The sequence below is a fragment of the Bufo gargarizans genome, chromosome 2 (genome assembly GCF_014858855.1).
Source record: "Bufo gargarizans isolate SCDJY-AF-19 chromosome 2, ASM1485885v1, whole genome shotgun sequence".
NCBI classification, from domain to species: Eukaryota; Metazoa; Chordata; class Amphibia; order Anura; family Bufonidae; genus Bufo; species Bufo gargarizans.
In genome coordinates, this window is record NC_058081.1 from 37,715,789 (window position 1) to 37,732,770 (window position 16,982).

General features: G+C 47.2%; 1 protein-coding gene across 1 annotated transcript in view; it reads right to left on the reverse strand.

Annotated features, from left to right (window-relative positions):
- The window catches only part of SHFL (shiftless antiviral inhibitor of ribosomal frameshifting), a 47,291-nt gene extending 32,268 nt beyond the window's left edge, over positions 1 to 15,023 (reverse strand). The window contains exons 1-3 of the mRNA XM_044278771.1: positions 14,913 to 15,023; positions 2,592 to 2,733; positions 1,095 to 1,144 (exon numbers count right to left, since the gene is read on the reverse strand). Coding sequence (XP_044134706.1) covers positions 1,095 to 1,144; positions 2,592 to 2,733; positions 14,913 to 14,942 — 222 coding nt within the window. The 5' untranslated portion in view covers positions 14,943 to 15,023. The remainder of the gene's footprint in view (positions 1 to 1,094; positions 1,145 to 2,591; positions 2,734 to 14,912) is intronic.
- Between the last annotated feature and the right edge of the window lie 1,959 nt (positions 15,024 to 16,982).

Below are 16,982 nucleotides of genomic sequence, written 5' to 3' on the forward strand. Positions count from 1 at the left end.
ATTCTGGTACAAACGAACTATACGTACTATTTGACCTACCTTTGGCGCCCTGCGAAGTTATCCCTGGACCATCATTTTGAAAGGCCCAGTGACTAACCCTCTTTTTTTCTCTTCCCTGTCTCAGGCTTGGAAAATGTCAGGACTCAAGAGAGAAACTTCAGAACACCTCAGGCTGTCATGGTAACTTATCAGAGCCTTGCAAATTCACTGAGGGGGCTCCAATCAGAAGGCAGATGGAACCCACTCCCTTTTGGTAATCTCACAGATGCCGCGATCGCTATTGAGTGCAGCATTTGAGGGATTAAGTGACCAGTTTTGGCGCTGATCCTGGTTACTGCGACCAGGTGCCTGCTGTATTATACAGCCGGCACCCACCATGTATGGAGAGGGCTCAGGGCAATGTAAGGCATTATACGTTAAGGGGGTAATATAGTGATACCAAAACTGGCACAGGCTTGTACTTGGAAACAGCAATACCAACTTTTTTTTCTTTCTTTTTTAGTCCCATTAGAGTACTTCATTGCTACAGTACTTCTGTTTTGCAGTGTATTATGTTAGCTTTTCTATCAATAATTGTCATTCAAAACCTGAAATGGATCCTCCATCAAGATAAGGCATAATGGAAAGATCTGCAGAGGTTCTGTGGCATATTACATGTAGCAGCGCACTGCTTTATGACCAAAAACATATGCAAACTGAAAACATACATCTCTGATCAAAATTATGTGGGTCGTTCAACCAATGACAAGGTGGACTCCTCAGACGGGAACTGACGCTATCAGGCTTGCCCTTCCTGGGCCTAGACCTACAAAATGAACTTGGGGCATTTAGGGTCCAGCAATTCTCTGCTTTAATTAACCCATCCCTAACATATGGTGGATGTCTTTAAAGATGGTGCCCTGTTTTAACCAGTAGACACACGCAGGGAGAGTTCTCCATTCACCAACGTGTGGCCCCTCCGATGCTGTGATCAACTGCGACCACAGCACCTGATTATGGTGCCTAGACGCGTGATGGTGGAGATGTATGCAAATGTCTAAAAGAAAAACCAATCACAGCCCCGTTTTTGTCCAGTCTTGTAATAAATGTCTTACCGGTGTAGCATTGCCTTCTGTTGACCTGTTTCTGTTGCCTTGGTCCACATCTAGAATATAAACACACAAGGGCAGACATAACACCAACACTCATCGGGGGGTGAGGTTAACGTGAGGAAGGGTCAAAACCCAAAAGGGACAGAGAATTATGAGCAACAGGATGAAATATTATCACATGGTTGGATCACGTACATCAGCAGGACGGAGTGTAGCAGGATGTGTCAGGAGATACAGGACAGCGGGATGTTTGAGGAGAGAGAGGGCAGTGGGATGTGTCAGGAGATAGAGGGTAGCGAGATGTGTCAGGAGATACAGGACAGCGGGATGTGTGAGGAGAGAGAGGGCAGTGGGATGTGTCAGAAGTTAGAGGGTAGTGGGATGTGTCAGGTGATACAGGACAGCGGGATGTGTCAGAAGATGGAGGGCAGCGGGATGTGTCGGGAAATAGAGGGTAGCGGGATGTGTCAGGAGATAGAGGGCAGCGGGATGTGTCAGGAGATAGAGGACAGTGGGATGTGTCAGGTGATACAGGACAGCGGGATGTGTCAGAAGATGGAGGGCAGCGGGATGTGTCGGGAAATAGAGGGTAGCGGGATGTGTCAGGAGATAGAGGGCAGTGGGATGTGTCAGGTGATAGAGGGCAGCGGGATGTGTCAGAAGATGGAGGGCAGCATGATGTGTCAAAGGACATAGGTCAACTGGATGTGTCAGGAGACAGAGGTAGGGGGATGTGTCAGGAGATAGAGGGCAGTGAGATGTGCTAGGAGACGGAGGGCAGCGGGATGTGTCAGGAGATAGAGGGCAGCGGGATGACACAGGAGAGAGGGCAGCAGGAGGTTTCAACAGAGAGGGCAGCAGGAGGGGTCAAGATAGAGGTGCAGCGAGATGTGTCAGGAGATAGAGGGCACCAGTAGGTGTCAAGAAAGAGGGCAGTGGGATGTGTCAGCGGGTAGAGGGATGTGTCAGGAGGTAGAGGGTAACTGGATGCAACAGGAGATAGAGGGCAGCAGGATGCGACAGGAGATAGAAGGTAGCGGGATGTGTCAGGAGATAGAAGGTAGCGGGATGTGTCAGGAGATAGAAGGTAGCGGGATGTGTCAGAAGAGAGAGGACAGCAGGTTGTATCATGAGAAAGAGAGCAGCGAGATGTGTCAGAACAGAGAAGGTAGCGAGATGTGTGAGGAGATAGAGGGAAGCGGGATGTATCAAGAGAGAGGGTAGCGGGACGTGTCAGGAGATAGAGGGAAGCGGGATGTATCAAGAGAGAGGGTAGCGGAACATGTCAGGAGATAGAGGGAAGCGGGATGTGTCAGGGTATAGAGGGTAGCGGGATGTGTCAGAAGACAGAGAGCAGCGGGATGTGTCAGGATACAGAGAGCACTGGGATGTTCCAACAAAGCCGCAGTCGTGGACATAAATCCACTCCAAAGCTAAGAAAGAATACAACAAATTATCCAGAATACAGTATTAACATTGGTCTTAATAAACTGCTCTCACCATTAGTTTCATGCCTGCACAGAAGGATCAAATTGGTCACCTGGTCATGATTGTTGGCCCATTTTTTCATCAGAGACATGGCCTTCTCTATCGGGATCTTGCCATGAAATTTCTCTCGAAGGCGGCGGATGCTCTTCTCCAGCTAATGGAAAAATATAAGACACATGAGGACATTGTTCGAGATTGAGATTCAACTACGGTATTTCTTTCCTGCGCCATAATGAAGATCTTAAAATTAAGTAAATTTAGCCCTATGTAAAAAGCATGCAGAAGAATCACCAACTCAACTCTGCTACATTAATAAACGCAGATCTGTTTTGATAGTAAAACGTTTGTGCTGGGAACCTTGATGTCCGGAAGCTATTTGCCCTGTGAAAGCAAACACACCTGTTGCCGGCATAAACCGGTGGCAGACGAGGGCGAGTACATAGTCAATGCTAGAGATTTTGTCTTGCTTAGCAGGTGCGCCTTAGCACATGCCGACACTACTATGTGGGTCACGTTGCAGTAATAAAACCCTTTAGATAATATGATTTATGAGAGACCTTTAGTTGACTACAAAGGCCTTGTGTGTTCTGATTGTCTAGGTTAGGAAAAGCCATTTTTATATACCCTATTAGATATTTTGAATAGTCCTAATTCAGAATCCTTATCTATTAGAACTGTGAGTGACTACAAAGAGCGCCTCTCACTCACTGGAGGACCTGGCACAACCAGGTATTACATACAGTAGTTTTCAATGGAAATATTGTAATTCCTTATTTTCCCTGTTGGGGCGCTGCAGGAAAACGGAACACTTGCAGCTGTGTTTCCCCATAGATTGCAGCCAATCGATGGAGTGTCCTTTAGGTCTGTTTCCCAGGAGTCACGCTCAGCATGCATATGAAAGAGTTAACCCCTGTAATATAAACCCAGTGGTTAAGGAGAGAAAGGTGGGGGTGGAGAGAAGTCAATAGTAAGGACTTTGTTCTTGGTGAGGATCAGGTTTACTTTATAGAGATTGTTTGTACTGTGCAGGAACCCAAGCTATTTACATGTAGACAAGGACGCGGAAGAACCACAAGCGTCAACAAGGGACAGAAAGCAATCTGATCACCCGAAACATTGATGCAGCACAGACTGGGTGGCCATACACCTTAAATAGCTGACCACTGAACCAGCAAGACTGATCCTTCACCCCCAACATCTGCCTTCAGCCCCCATACACACTCGATGGACCACCAAAATTAACATGCTGAGCCAACAGTCATCTAAAGTGCAGGGTGACCTTTAGGGTACGGCCATACAGATTTTTTTGGATGAGATTTTGAGGCAGATCTGCCTTTAGGATTCTTTGCCAAGATCAGAAGTGGATTAGAAAGTAATCGGAAACATAAAGAAGGATTTAGGCCAGACACAGACGTGCAAGTTCAATGCGAGAAACCCGTTGTGTGTGACCCTGACCGGAATGATTTATAATGCTATGTGTCCCTACAAGACCTGGAATCTTTTGAATTACACTGACATAATGCTGTCAGTATAATTCAGAAGATTCCAGAACTCTCAGGGTCACACAGCATTATACATCATTATAATGCTGTGTGATCCTGTCAGAGGAGCAGAGGTCAGAAGGGGAACTCACACTGCCACACGCTTCACACTGAACCCGCTCGTCTGTGTCTGGACTTCTTTTGGCTGAAAAACTGAAGGCTCTGCCTCAAAATCTCATCCAAAGAACTCTGTGTAGCAGTACCCTTAGTCTGCATGGTATTTTGGTTGTCAGAGCAGAAGTATGTGCTCCAGAGATGCATTTTCCACATCTACAGGCAATTATTTTAGAGGACATAGGGAGTTGTCCTTGGTCATCCAGTCCCTGAGGTTGCATAAAAGACTATAAATACAAACCCTGTTCTCCTCTCTCCTCATTGTCTCTGCATGTTATGTCCATAGTCATAATATGGTAATGTACGGGATAATGGGAACATCCGTGGTGCTCTAGGATGATGACAGGGTTAGTAAGCATCTCAGGAGATCTAGGATGGTGAAGGGGATAATAGAAAAATCCCTGGAGGTCTAGGGTAGTGTAGGAGGTAGATGTTTAAGCTTAAATATAGTGTGTTCCAGTCCTAAAAATCTGACACAAAAAATGACACCGTTGGCACCAGTCAACGGAAGACTGAGAATAACTGTAGCTTCTGTGAGCCCACTGCTAACAGTGAAACTTTTATGACCAGTCATATCAAACCACGTAACAAACTACGAGGCTTAGAGGTAGCTATGCAAACATAGGCAGAACATGCAAATCCAATGCTCAGGGGACAATGACGTCACTGTAACCGATGTGCTGAAGCTACAAAGCAACTTCAAGGTGATTCTTATTTCAGTTTACAATAATCTGTCCCCATGCCACGAGCAACAGTTCTTTGGCACTCTTGGCACACTGTATACTCACAATTGGCCAATTTAATTCACTCACATTGCAAATGACAAACATGATGCTAGACAGCTGAATTCTACAGGAAATGGGTGACTCAAGGACTCTTGCCCAATACAGAATCCAGTAGAGGCTCATGCAAAACCAACACATAATGCTAATTTTGGGAGTAGAGACACTGAAGCCCAGGGATCAATATCTGGATGATAGTCCGGTCAAGAGGACCAACTGTACAACCATACATTAGGAGTAAAGCTATATACCAGGACGCCATGACCATACACAGCAATTTTGCATCTCGATATTGGCCAATACATGGTGGTCCACCAACCATCCCACTGGTCCTCCATCAAACATACGTGATGCGATGATTCTGGGACACAATCAGGCAACCAAGACTTTAATTTCGAGTAGGTTGTGGTCCATACTGTATTAGGATATACACAGTTATGTCATGATGTCTTCATTGCCATAAGGTTAGCTCCTCTTGACCCTAGTTGGCAACAGAAGTTTCTGGTCTATCCTGGTGAGAAATCTACCAACTATTGAGTGCCTACTAATGCATGGAGTTTGGAAGCCAAAAAATGGTTCACAATTCCTCCCTTCACGTTACTGGAGGTGAGAAGTCACCAGCAACGAACTACAGGGCTACAGCTAGCAGCAACTACTACTACACCATGATGTCATGAACTTCCTCAAAACCCACAGCTTTACAAAGTCAGTGATTCGTTCAAATCAGCTGACATAAAACAAGAAATACAGTGAAACCTCTAAGTCAGATGTCAAGTTTTAGTAACCCAATCTTCTGAGTATATTGGCCTCTTTTTATGAGGATATCCCCCCCCCAGAAGACCATTTTACATTACAATTTTAGTCATCTTAAAGGGAGTCTGTCATCAGCATTTCACGTTTGTAACCCTTCCCATAGCTCTCTAGCATGCTTACAGTTAATAAAAACTTTACCTTTAGCATCAATCCTGGTCTTATAAAACTGTCAAAAAACATCTTTGTTACATATGCAAATGAGGGCTTGCAAGTGCCCAGGGGCGGCGTTACCCTCGTAGGTGCCCTGCTAGCTCAGCCTTTTCTTCGCTTCCCCCCGCCCCTTCCTTCCCTCCGCCCGCCCATCCTTTCCCTCTGGCCGCCTATCTACTTACTTCTTAATTCACCACGAGATCCCACGCCTGTGCGCCAGCCGACGGACTGAGTGAGCAGGCGCGGGATCTCGGCGGAATAACAAGTTGGTAGATAGGCGGTCAGAGGGAAAGGATGGGCGGGCGGAGGGTAGGAAGGGGCGGGGGGAAGTGAAGAAAAGGCTGAGCTAGCAGGGCACCTACGAGGGTAACGCCGCCCCTGGGCACTTGCGAGCCCTCATTTGCATATGTTACAAAGATGGTTTTTGACGGTTTTAGAAGTCCAGGATTGATGCTAAAGGTAACGTTTTTATTAACTGTAAGCATGCTAGAAAGCTATGGGAAGGGTTACAAACGTGAAATGCTGATGACAGACTCCCTTTGAAGGCTGAGCTCACACATCAGGTTACATTCACATCTCCAGCAGTTAAATCCGGTGGTCTGTTCAGAGTGGCACCGCTGGATCTCCATTGACTATAAGTAGATCCAACGGGGATACAGCGGGCTTCTGCGAGAAATGCCAGCTTCCTGCTGGAAACAATACTGATGCACGCAGTAGTATTTTTCCTGCAGAAAGCCTGCATTTAAGCCGGAAACCCGCTGGATCATCATCGGATCCCAGTATAGTATATGGGGATCAGGCGGTGTGCGGCGGTGTCCAACTATGACTAGACTACCATATATACCTGCCATAGCTGTGAGCGTAGCCTTAGTTGAAATTTCGCAGAACCACACCATTTTGGCATGACTAGCTAACTATCTAATGTAACTCCACCATGACAGCAGATGTCCAAGGAAACAAAACCCTTTGTTCTCACAGTTGATAACCTCAGATGAAGGTGTCTGTTACGTGAAGGTGTGTATTACTAGCTGAAGAGGTTTCATCAAAGAAAGAGTGCCCACATGGACCAGAATCTACATCCATTATAGTGGGATGGTGTATAACAGGGGTAGGCAACCTCCAGAACTCCAGCTGTTATGAAGCTACATCTGGCAGCATGCATTGCTGGGAATTGTACTTTCACAACAGCTGGATTGCTGAAGGTCGCTGACCCGTGGTGTATAAGAAACAGTATCTACAGAACTATATATAACACTCGAACTTGGCCATAGCTTCCGAATCCTGACTTTGAGCAGTACAATTCTTTAGAATTTAACTTAATGTGAATGATATTCTCAAACTAAAAACGCTGAGGCCTCTTGGTGTCAACGCATACCAACATTCACATATACTCGGTTGCCTCCTCGCAACTGTCATATGCCATCTCTGATCCAAGCTGGTTTTTCCCCAAATAAGTGGTATTCCAGTAGGTACAAGTTATCTCCTATCCACAGAATAGAGATTAACTATCAGATCGGTGGGGGTCCTACCCTTGCTGCTCCACTAAAATGACCAGAGTGGCCGGTTATACATGTGCGCGGCCGCTCCATTCATTTCTATGGGAGTTCCGGAGATAGTGGAGTGCTCTACTTTGCTATCTCCCGAACTCCAATAGAAATGAATGGAGCGGCCATGCACATGTGCCACCGGCCGCTCCCGTCATTTTAGGGGAGCAGCAGGGGAGGACGGCCCCCGCTCTAATGGGGTCCCAGCGGTAGGATCCCCACCATACTGATGGTCAATCCCTATCCTATGAATAGGGAATAACTTGTACCTACTGGAATACCCCTTTAATCTGAATGGGTCTTCACACAGGAATCAGTATCAACTAGTCATATGTGATAAAAGAGGTAACGTTACAGTAGTCAATGCCACCATTTTGCTCTCTTGCCTCTCAGAGTGTGCAGGTGTCCTTGTATTTCCACTAGAAGAACTCGTGAATCACAAAGCTATGGCTACATTTCTGAGCATGAAGCTCCAACCCTCGAGGCATGAAACAAGGAGAGCTGTTAACTGTACTCTTAAAGAGAAGTCAACAGCTTTAGTAAAATCAAAAAACAAGCCCGACCCAAGCTTCCACTGTTCTTCAATGGTTGCTATTACTCCAGACTACGTCGTACTTGTTCATGGTCGGTGGGCCGACCATGATCCATGCAGGGGCGTAGCTATAGGGGGTGCAGAGGTAGCAGTCGCTACCGGGCCCAGGAGCCTGAGGGGGCCCAAGGTCTCTTGTGCCACATAAGAGGACACTGGTATTATAGAAAGTACATGCTGATCAAGTTACACCTCTGGCTGAAGGGAAGGGGTTAGGTCAAAAATTTGGATTGAGGGGGGGGGTGCTGTTTAAATTTTTGCCTCAGGTGGCACGAAGGCTATGTGTTTCCCTTGCCACTAAGTAGGGGGCCCAAGCTGAACTCTTGCACCAGGGCCCATGAGCCTTTAGCTACGCCCCTGGATCCATGTGATTTCATCTGGCAGAGAAGAGTAAGCTGCTGTCAGATACCAGAGTAGTGGTTTATCGCCTTGAAAAACAAAATGATTGGGTCTTAAAATTCATCATGGCCAATCCTTTTTTTCTTGACATCTGTAGAGGGAAAGTTGGGACACCCCCATACACATTAGATGGTCATCTGGTCCTGCTGAGATTGGCAGGCTCAGTCGTGTGTATGGACTCGTCAAGTCACTTCACCTTTTCCACTATACGGCAAAACATTTTTCTAATCAATACCAGTCAGCTTCCGCATCCTAGAAAGCTTCCACACCACATCAGGGTGAGCTGCCCTACACAAACTGCTTCTAAACGTTGCTGATCAATACAACCGAATAATCTGGTGAAGGTTTCCACAGCCATAGATATTTTAATCTACATTGCCCATTACAGTGGTTCAAACTGGCCTGATATTTTCAATGACACCAGGCGATAGAAGAATGATCTTTCTATGTTCTAGGAAAGATCTTTTGTCGACAAATGGTCTACACACTGACATCACTTGTTTAAAAAGATTGTTCGCTGTTAATTGTCACCTACATATTTGTTTGTTATGGTTGAATTTGTCCATTTTTATTAACTTTATTCTAATCTTTCACTATGCTTCTGTTCCTAATGTTGTTACTCTGCTCCCTGTGTCCTCTTCTGCCCATACCCATTCCAATGGAACCTACTGCGTTCCATGTCTGGAGGAAGCCTTCAAGGGGTTGTTCTCTCAGGACAACCCCCATTCATGAAGTAGCTCCTGGAACAGTGTGCTGGAGTATCCAAGGATAGGGAAAAACTAACCGAATGGTAGGGGTCCACTGGCCACTGATCCAGAGAACAGGCGTCCACTGTCCCTGTCCTGATGGAACAGCAGGTCGAGCATGATTCCTGCAGCTCTATTCAGTCTCTACAGGTCTGACAGAAATCACTAAGCACTGTACTCAACTATTTCTGGCAGTCCCATAGAGAATGAATGGAGCAGCAGGGCACACACTCAACCTAACACTCCATCAATATAGGGACATGGGAGCCCTTTTTACAGGATGGGTGGGGTTCCATAGGTTGTACCACTACCGATCAATTAGTTATCTCCAATCCTGTGGTTAGAGTAATGCATAACTTAAAAATTTGGCACAACCCCTTTAATATAGGTTCTCAACCAAAGTGATCCCAGTGAATCCTCAATTCAAATTTTTTTCTCCTGATCTTGTGGAGGGAAAAAAATCTGAAGTGAAACATGGCCACCCCTTCATTATTGTGATTATCTTGTGGCAGCCATAAACAGTCAGTTTGTGAAGTTGATGAGTTGAAGCAGGAAAATGGGCAAGCGTAAGGATCAGAGTGGCTTTGAAAAAGACCAAATTGTAATGGCTAGAGGAGTGGGTCAGAGCATCTAAAATAGGTCAGGTCTTGTGGGGTTTTCATGACATGAAGTTTGTAGTAACATCTAAAGTGGACCAAGGAAGGCGAACCGATTAATCGACAACATGGTCATGGGCGCCTGATACTCACGAGGGGGGTAAAGCCTAACTTATCTCGTCCGATCCCATAGAAGAGCTACTGAAGCATAAACTGCGGGAAAAGTTTCCGCTGACGATGACAGAAAGGTGTGAAAACTCAAAGGGAATCACAGATTTATAGGCATGGGGTGTATGTTCCTACAGGCCGGTCAGAATGTCCATGCTGACTCCTGAACACTGCGGAAAAAGCCTACAATGGGCACAGAGCATCAGAACTGGACCATGGAGCAGTGTAAGAAGGTGGCCTGGCCAACAGACTGGTCAGAGTGTCCATGCTGACCTCTGAACACTGCTGAAAGAGCCTACAATGGGCACAGAGCATCAGAACTGGACCATGGAGCAGTGGAAGAAGGTGGCCTGGCCAACAGACTGGTCAGAGTGTCCAGGCTGACCTCTGAACACTGCTGAAGGAGCCTACAATGGGTCTAAGGCATGAGGGCAGGACAATGGAGCAATGGAACAAGGTGGCCAGGAAGAGATCGTACTAGGATGCACTATGGGAAGCTGATTGTGTGATGCTTTGGTCAATGTTCTGCTGGGATACCTTGTGTCCTGTCATTCATGTGGATGGGACAGCCCCGGGAGTCGGATCCTCTGATACTGATGACCTATCCTCATGATAGGTCATCAATATCAGACTGGTCCAACTTCTAGCACTCCCACCAATCAGCTGTTTGAAGGGGCCGCTGCACTCACTGGCCTGCGGTCTCTCCAAATCGAGTACATAGTATAGTGGCTATGCTTGGTATCACAGCTCAGTCCCACTGGCCTGAATGTGACTAAGCTGCACCTAGGTCACGTGACTGATGTACGGTGACGTCACTGGCCTATAAAGAATACAAAGCACAGAATATAAAACATGGGGCAGATTTAGTAATCCAGTTGAGCCAGTATTGGTCATGCATTTTGCACTTCACTCAACAGGGGGGCATGGCTTAGCGTGACGGTTGCGGCTTAAAGTGGTTATCCAGCAATTTTTTACTTTTTTTGCTTTACCTGTGGAAAAATCCATACCCCCTGCCCTGCTTTCTCACTGCTCAGTTGTTGTTCCCTTCTCCACCCTGTAAACTTCTGAATGGATGGAGTCATGTGCATTGCCGTGGCCAAAGACTCGCCTCGGTGGTGATGGGGTTGAAATTTAAAAAACGGGGGAAAAAAATGTATAATCTATATAAGGGGCCTGGGCATTTGGGGGCATGTGTTAGACTTAGATAACCACTTTAAGTGTCTAAAAATGCACCAATTTTACTATAAAGGTCTTTAGAGCGCCTGTCTAAGATTACACTGTCTAAATATGAGACAGCACTAGTAAACCTACAACACAGAATCCAGCACACAGAGCACAAAATACAGCACACAGAGCACAGAATGCAGCACACAGCGGAAATAATCCAACACATAGAGGAAATACGCCAGCATACAGAAGACAGAATGCAGCACACAGAGCACAGAATCCAGCACACAGAGGACAGAAGCCAGCACACAGAGGACAGAAGCCAGCACACAGAGGACAGAATCCAGCACACAGAGCACAGAATCCAGCACACAGAGCACAGAAGCCAGCACACAGAGGACAGAAGCCAGCACACAGAGGACAGAAGCCAGCACACAGAGGACAGAAGCCAGCACACAGAGCACAGAAGCCAGCACACAGAAGACAGAATCCAGCACACAGAGCACAGAATCCAGCACACAGAGGACAGAATCCAGCACACAGAGGAAATAATCCAGCACACAGAGCACAGAATCCAGAACACAGAGGACATAATCCAGCACACAGAGGACAGAATCCAGCACACAGAGCACAGAATACAGCACACAGAGCACAGAATACAGCACACAGAGGACAGAATCCAGCACACAGAGGACAGAAGCCAGAACACAGAGGACAGAATCCAGCACACAGAGCACAGAATCCAGCACACAGAGCACAGAATCCAGCACACAGAGGAAATAATTCAACACACAGAGGACAGAATCCAGCACACAGAGCACAGCACACAGAGGAAATAATCCAACACACAGAGCACAAAATCCAGCACGCAGAGGACAGAATCCAGCACACAGAGCAAAGAATCCAGCACACAGAGCACAGAATCCAGCACACAGAGCACAGAATCCAGCACACAGGGGAAATAATCCAGCACACAGAGCACAGAATCCAGAACACAGAATCCAGCACACAGAGGACAGAATCCAGCACACAGAGCACAGAATCCAGCACACAGAGGACAGAATCCAGCACACAGAGCACAGAATCCAGAACACAGAATCCAGAACACAGAGGACAGAATCCAGCACACAGAGCACACTTTAAATCCACATTAAGTAATTGCACTAAAACATTTATTCCTTTAGGTAACAAGTAAAAACGGCTAAAATTAAAGCCCCCATGGCTTACAGATACTGTAAAGGGCAATAAATGACAAAGAAGGGCATTTAAGGGTACTTTCACATTAGCGGCAGGGGAGTCCGGCAGGCTGTCGGATCCGTCCTGCCGCTAGTTCACATGTGACCCTGGACTGCCGCTCTGTCCTCATTGACCCTGGACTGCCGCTCTGTCCTCATTGACCCTGGACTGCCGCCCCGGCTGTGGATGTAGTGAGGTGAGTAGTAGCCTGGACAGAGGGGCAGCTGTGGATGTAGTGAGGTGAGTAGTAGCCTGGACAGAGGGGCGGCTGTGGATGTAGTGAGGTCAGTAGTAGCCTGGACAGAGGGGCAGCTGTGGATGTAGTGAGGTCAGTAGTAGCCTGAACAGAGGGGCGGCTGTGGATGTAGTGAGGTCAGTAGTAGCCTGGACAGAGGGGCGGCTGTGGATGTAGTGAGGTCAGTAGTAGCCTGAACAGAGGGGCGGCTGTGGATGTAGTGAGATCAGTAGTAGTCTGGACAGAGGGGCGGCTGTGGATGTAGTGAGGTGAGTAGTAGCCTGGACAGAGGGGCGGCTGTGGATGTAGTGAGGTCAGTAGTAGCCTGGACAGAGGGGCGGCTGTGGATGTAGCGAGATCAGTAGTAGTCTGGACAGAGGGGCGGCTGTGGATGTAGCGAGGTAAGTAGTAGCCTGGACAGAGGGGCGGCTGTGGATGTAGTGAGGTCAGTAGTAGCCTGGACAGAGGGGCGGCTGTGGATGTAGTGAGGTAAGTAGTAGCCTGGACAGAGGGGCGGCTGTGGATGTAGTGAGGTCAGTAGTAGCCTGGACAGAGGGGCGGCTGTGGATGTAGTGAGGTAAGTAGTAGCCTGGACAGAGGGGCGGCTGTGGATGTAGTGAGGTGAGTAGTAGCCTGGACAGAGGGGCAGCTGTGGATGTAGTGAGGTAAGTAGTAGCCTGGACAGAGGGGCGGCTGTGGATGTAGTGAGGTGAGTAGTAGCCTGGACAAAGGGGCAGCTGTGGATGTAGTGAGGTCAGTAGTAGCATGAACAGAGGGACGGCTGTGGATGTAGTGAGATCAGTAGTAGTCTGGACAGAGGGGCGGCTGTGGATGTAGTGAGGTCAGTAGTAGTCTGGACAGAGGGGCGGCTGTGGATGTAGTGAGGTAAGTAGTAGCCTGGACAGAGGGGCGGCTGTGGATGTAGTGAGGTGAGTAGTAGCCTGGACAGAGGGGCGGCTGTGGATGTAGTGAGGTAAGTAGTAGCCTGGACAGAGGGGCGGCTGTGGATGTAGTGTTTCTGGATTTTGCAAAGGCTTTTGATACTGTCCCTCAGACATTTAATAGGTAAAGTAAGGTCTATAGGCTTGGAAAGAATAGTCTGTAATTGGATTGAAAACTGGCTGAAGGACCGTGTCCAGAGAGTTGTGGTCAATGATTCCTATTCAGAATGGTCCCGGGTAATAAGTGGTGACCCCAAGGTTCAGTGCTGGGTCCTCTGTTATTTAATTTATTTATTAATGATATTGAGGACAGAATCCAGAACACAGAGGACACAATATAGAACCCGGTGCATAAAATACAGAATCTAGTGCACAGAACTCAGGACCCAGTGTTCAGAACACAACGTACAGGACTCAGGGTCCAGTGCACAGATCTCAGGGTTCCAGTGCACAGATCTCAGGATACAGTGCACAGAACACATAACGTAATGTGGAGAGTCCAGAACACAGAATGCAATGTACAGTACATAGAACCCAGTGCACCGAATCTAGTGCACCCAGTTCAGGATTCAGTGCACGGATCACAGGGTCCAGTACACCAAGCTCAGGATCCAGTGCACATAACACATATCGCAATGTGGAGAATCCAGTATATAGAACACAGAATACAATGTACAGAACATAAGCCCAGTGCACAGAACACAGGATCCGGTGCACAGAACACATAAGGCAATGTGGAGAATGCAGTATACAGAACGCAATGTACAGTACATAAGCCCAGTGCACAGATCACAGAATCCAGTGCACGGAGCTCAGAGGGATCCAGTGCACCGATTTCAGAATCCAGTGCACCGAGCTCCGGATCCAGTGCACAGAACACATAAGGCAATGTGGAGAATGCAGTATACAGAACGCAATGTACAGTACATAAGCCCAGTGCACAGATCACAGAATCCAGTGCACGGAGCTCAGAGGGATCCAGTGCACCGATTTCAGAATCCAGTGCACCGATTTCAGAATCCAGTGCACCGAGCTCCGGATCCAGTGCACAGAACACATAAGGCAATGTGGAGAATCCCGTATACAGAATACAATGTACAGTACATAAGCCCAGTGCACAGATCCCAGAATCCAGTGCACGGAGCTCAGACGGATCCAGTGCACAGACCTCAGGGTCCAGTGCGCAAAGCTCCGGATCCAGTGCACAGAACACATAAGGCAATGTGGAGAATCCCGTATACAGAATACAATGTACAGTAGATAAGCCCAGTGCACCGAGCTCAGGATCCCGTGCACCGGGCTGGGCACTCGCCTCCAGCTCCTCCGCCAGCCCGTCCTCCATGGTCCCGGTGTGGCGGACTCCGCTGCTCGGCCGCTGCTCTCGGTCGGGGAGACTGTTCCGGGTCCGCCCGTTAGAGGAGGAGACTGCAGCCTGTGCTGTATGTACTGTACACAGCCTGTCATGTGACCCCGGACCTGAGGGACTACAACTCCCAGCCTGCAGGAGGAGAGGTGTGACAGGGGCTTAGCGCCCCATTCATTTGTGGGACTATAACTCCCAATCTGCAGAAGGTGCTTGTATATAGTGTAGGGCTACAAATACCAGCATGTGAGGAGGGGGCATGCAGGGCCCTGTAGTTCCACAACAGACAAGCTTTATCTATGGTAGGACTAAAAATCCCAGCATTCAAGGGAGTAGGATATGCTGGGAGCTGTAGTTCTTCGGCATAACATTACATTGTGGGACTACAAATCCCAGTATGTCAGTCGAGGGGTTGATAGGGCCTGTGGTTCTCTGTAGCTGAGAGTGCATCCAACAAGAGGGCCCTGTTGTTTTCCTGCAAAATACCGCCATATACTCCCAAGACACAGTCATATACAGCCTACATAATACTGTTGTATAGTGCCAAGATAATACTGCTGTATACAGCCTACGTAATACCACCATAATACCACCATATAGTGTTAATATAATACTGTTGTATACAGCCTACCTAATACCGCCATATGGTGTCAAGATAATACAGCCATATACAGCCTACATATTATCACCATATAGTGCCTGATAACACTGCTGTATATAACCTACATAATACCACCATATAGTGTCAAGATAATACAGCCATATACAGCCTACCTAATACCACCATATAGTGTCAAGATAATACAGCCATATACAGCCTACATAATACCGTTGTATAGTGCCAAGATAATACTGCTGTATACAGCCTACGTAATACCACCATATAGTGTTAATATAATACTGCTGTATACAGCGTACCTAATACCGCCATATGGTGTCAAGATAATACAGCCATATACAGCCTACATATTATCACCATATAGTGCCTGATAACACTGCTGTATATAACCTACATATTATCACCATATAGTGCCTGATAACACTGCTGTATATAACCTACATAATACCACCGTATAGTGTCAAGATAATACAGCCATATACAGCCTACATAATACCACCATATAGTGTTAAGATAATACTGCTGTATACAGCCTACATACTGCCATATTGTGCCAAGATAATACTGCCTACTTAATACCACCATATAATGCCAAAATAATACTAAGCTATACGGCCAACATAATATATAGAGCCTAAATAATATGCATTATCGAATTAATGCTGCCATAAAGAACCAACATAATACTGCCATATAGTTCCTACTGGGAAGTTTAGCTCTGCTTATGGTGAGCTCTAGTATGTCTCCTAGGGACCTGGACACGTTCTCCATTTTACTTAGGTAGATTTTGCACAGTGGTACCCATGTGCCGCCTGTCTCTGCCCCTGTGGGCGCTGTTTGGGCACCGCTGTGCTGCAGGTTCCTGACATAGCAGTTTGGCTTCACCTTTGACTTGACAAATATGAGACTTTATATCGCAAATCTGTGATGTGCCGCCAAGTGTTAAAGTCCAGCGGGCGGACATAGAAGAAATGAAAGTGCACTACAGTGTAAAGTGATGCCATCTCCTCTCCATGCGCTGACCTCCTAGTGATGGGAGCAAACAGAGGCGCAGTGTAAAGCATGGTGGACAGGACCTCCTAGGTAATTCTTTAGCGTTCACGTGTAGTGGATGGGATAGCATGAAGTGATGGTCATGTCAGGAGACCCTATGGAGGCTTTTGAGAAGATTTCTTCTAGTCTTGGGGCTGGGTGAGGGGTCGCTGGCGGGTGCGGGAAGGGATGATGGTGCAGGGCATGACTCATTTCATACACTGTGCAAGTTTTGCTTCCTCTTTACCCGGTAACCATTCTGATCTCCAGATGTTCAGAACACTGGTGTAAACAGAAACTGGCCTGGTCGCCCATAGCAACCAATCAGATTCCACCTTTCATTTTCCAAAGGAGCTGTGAAAAATGAA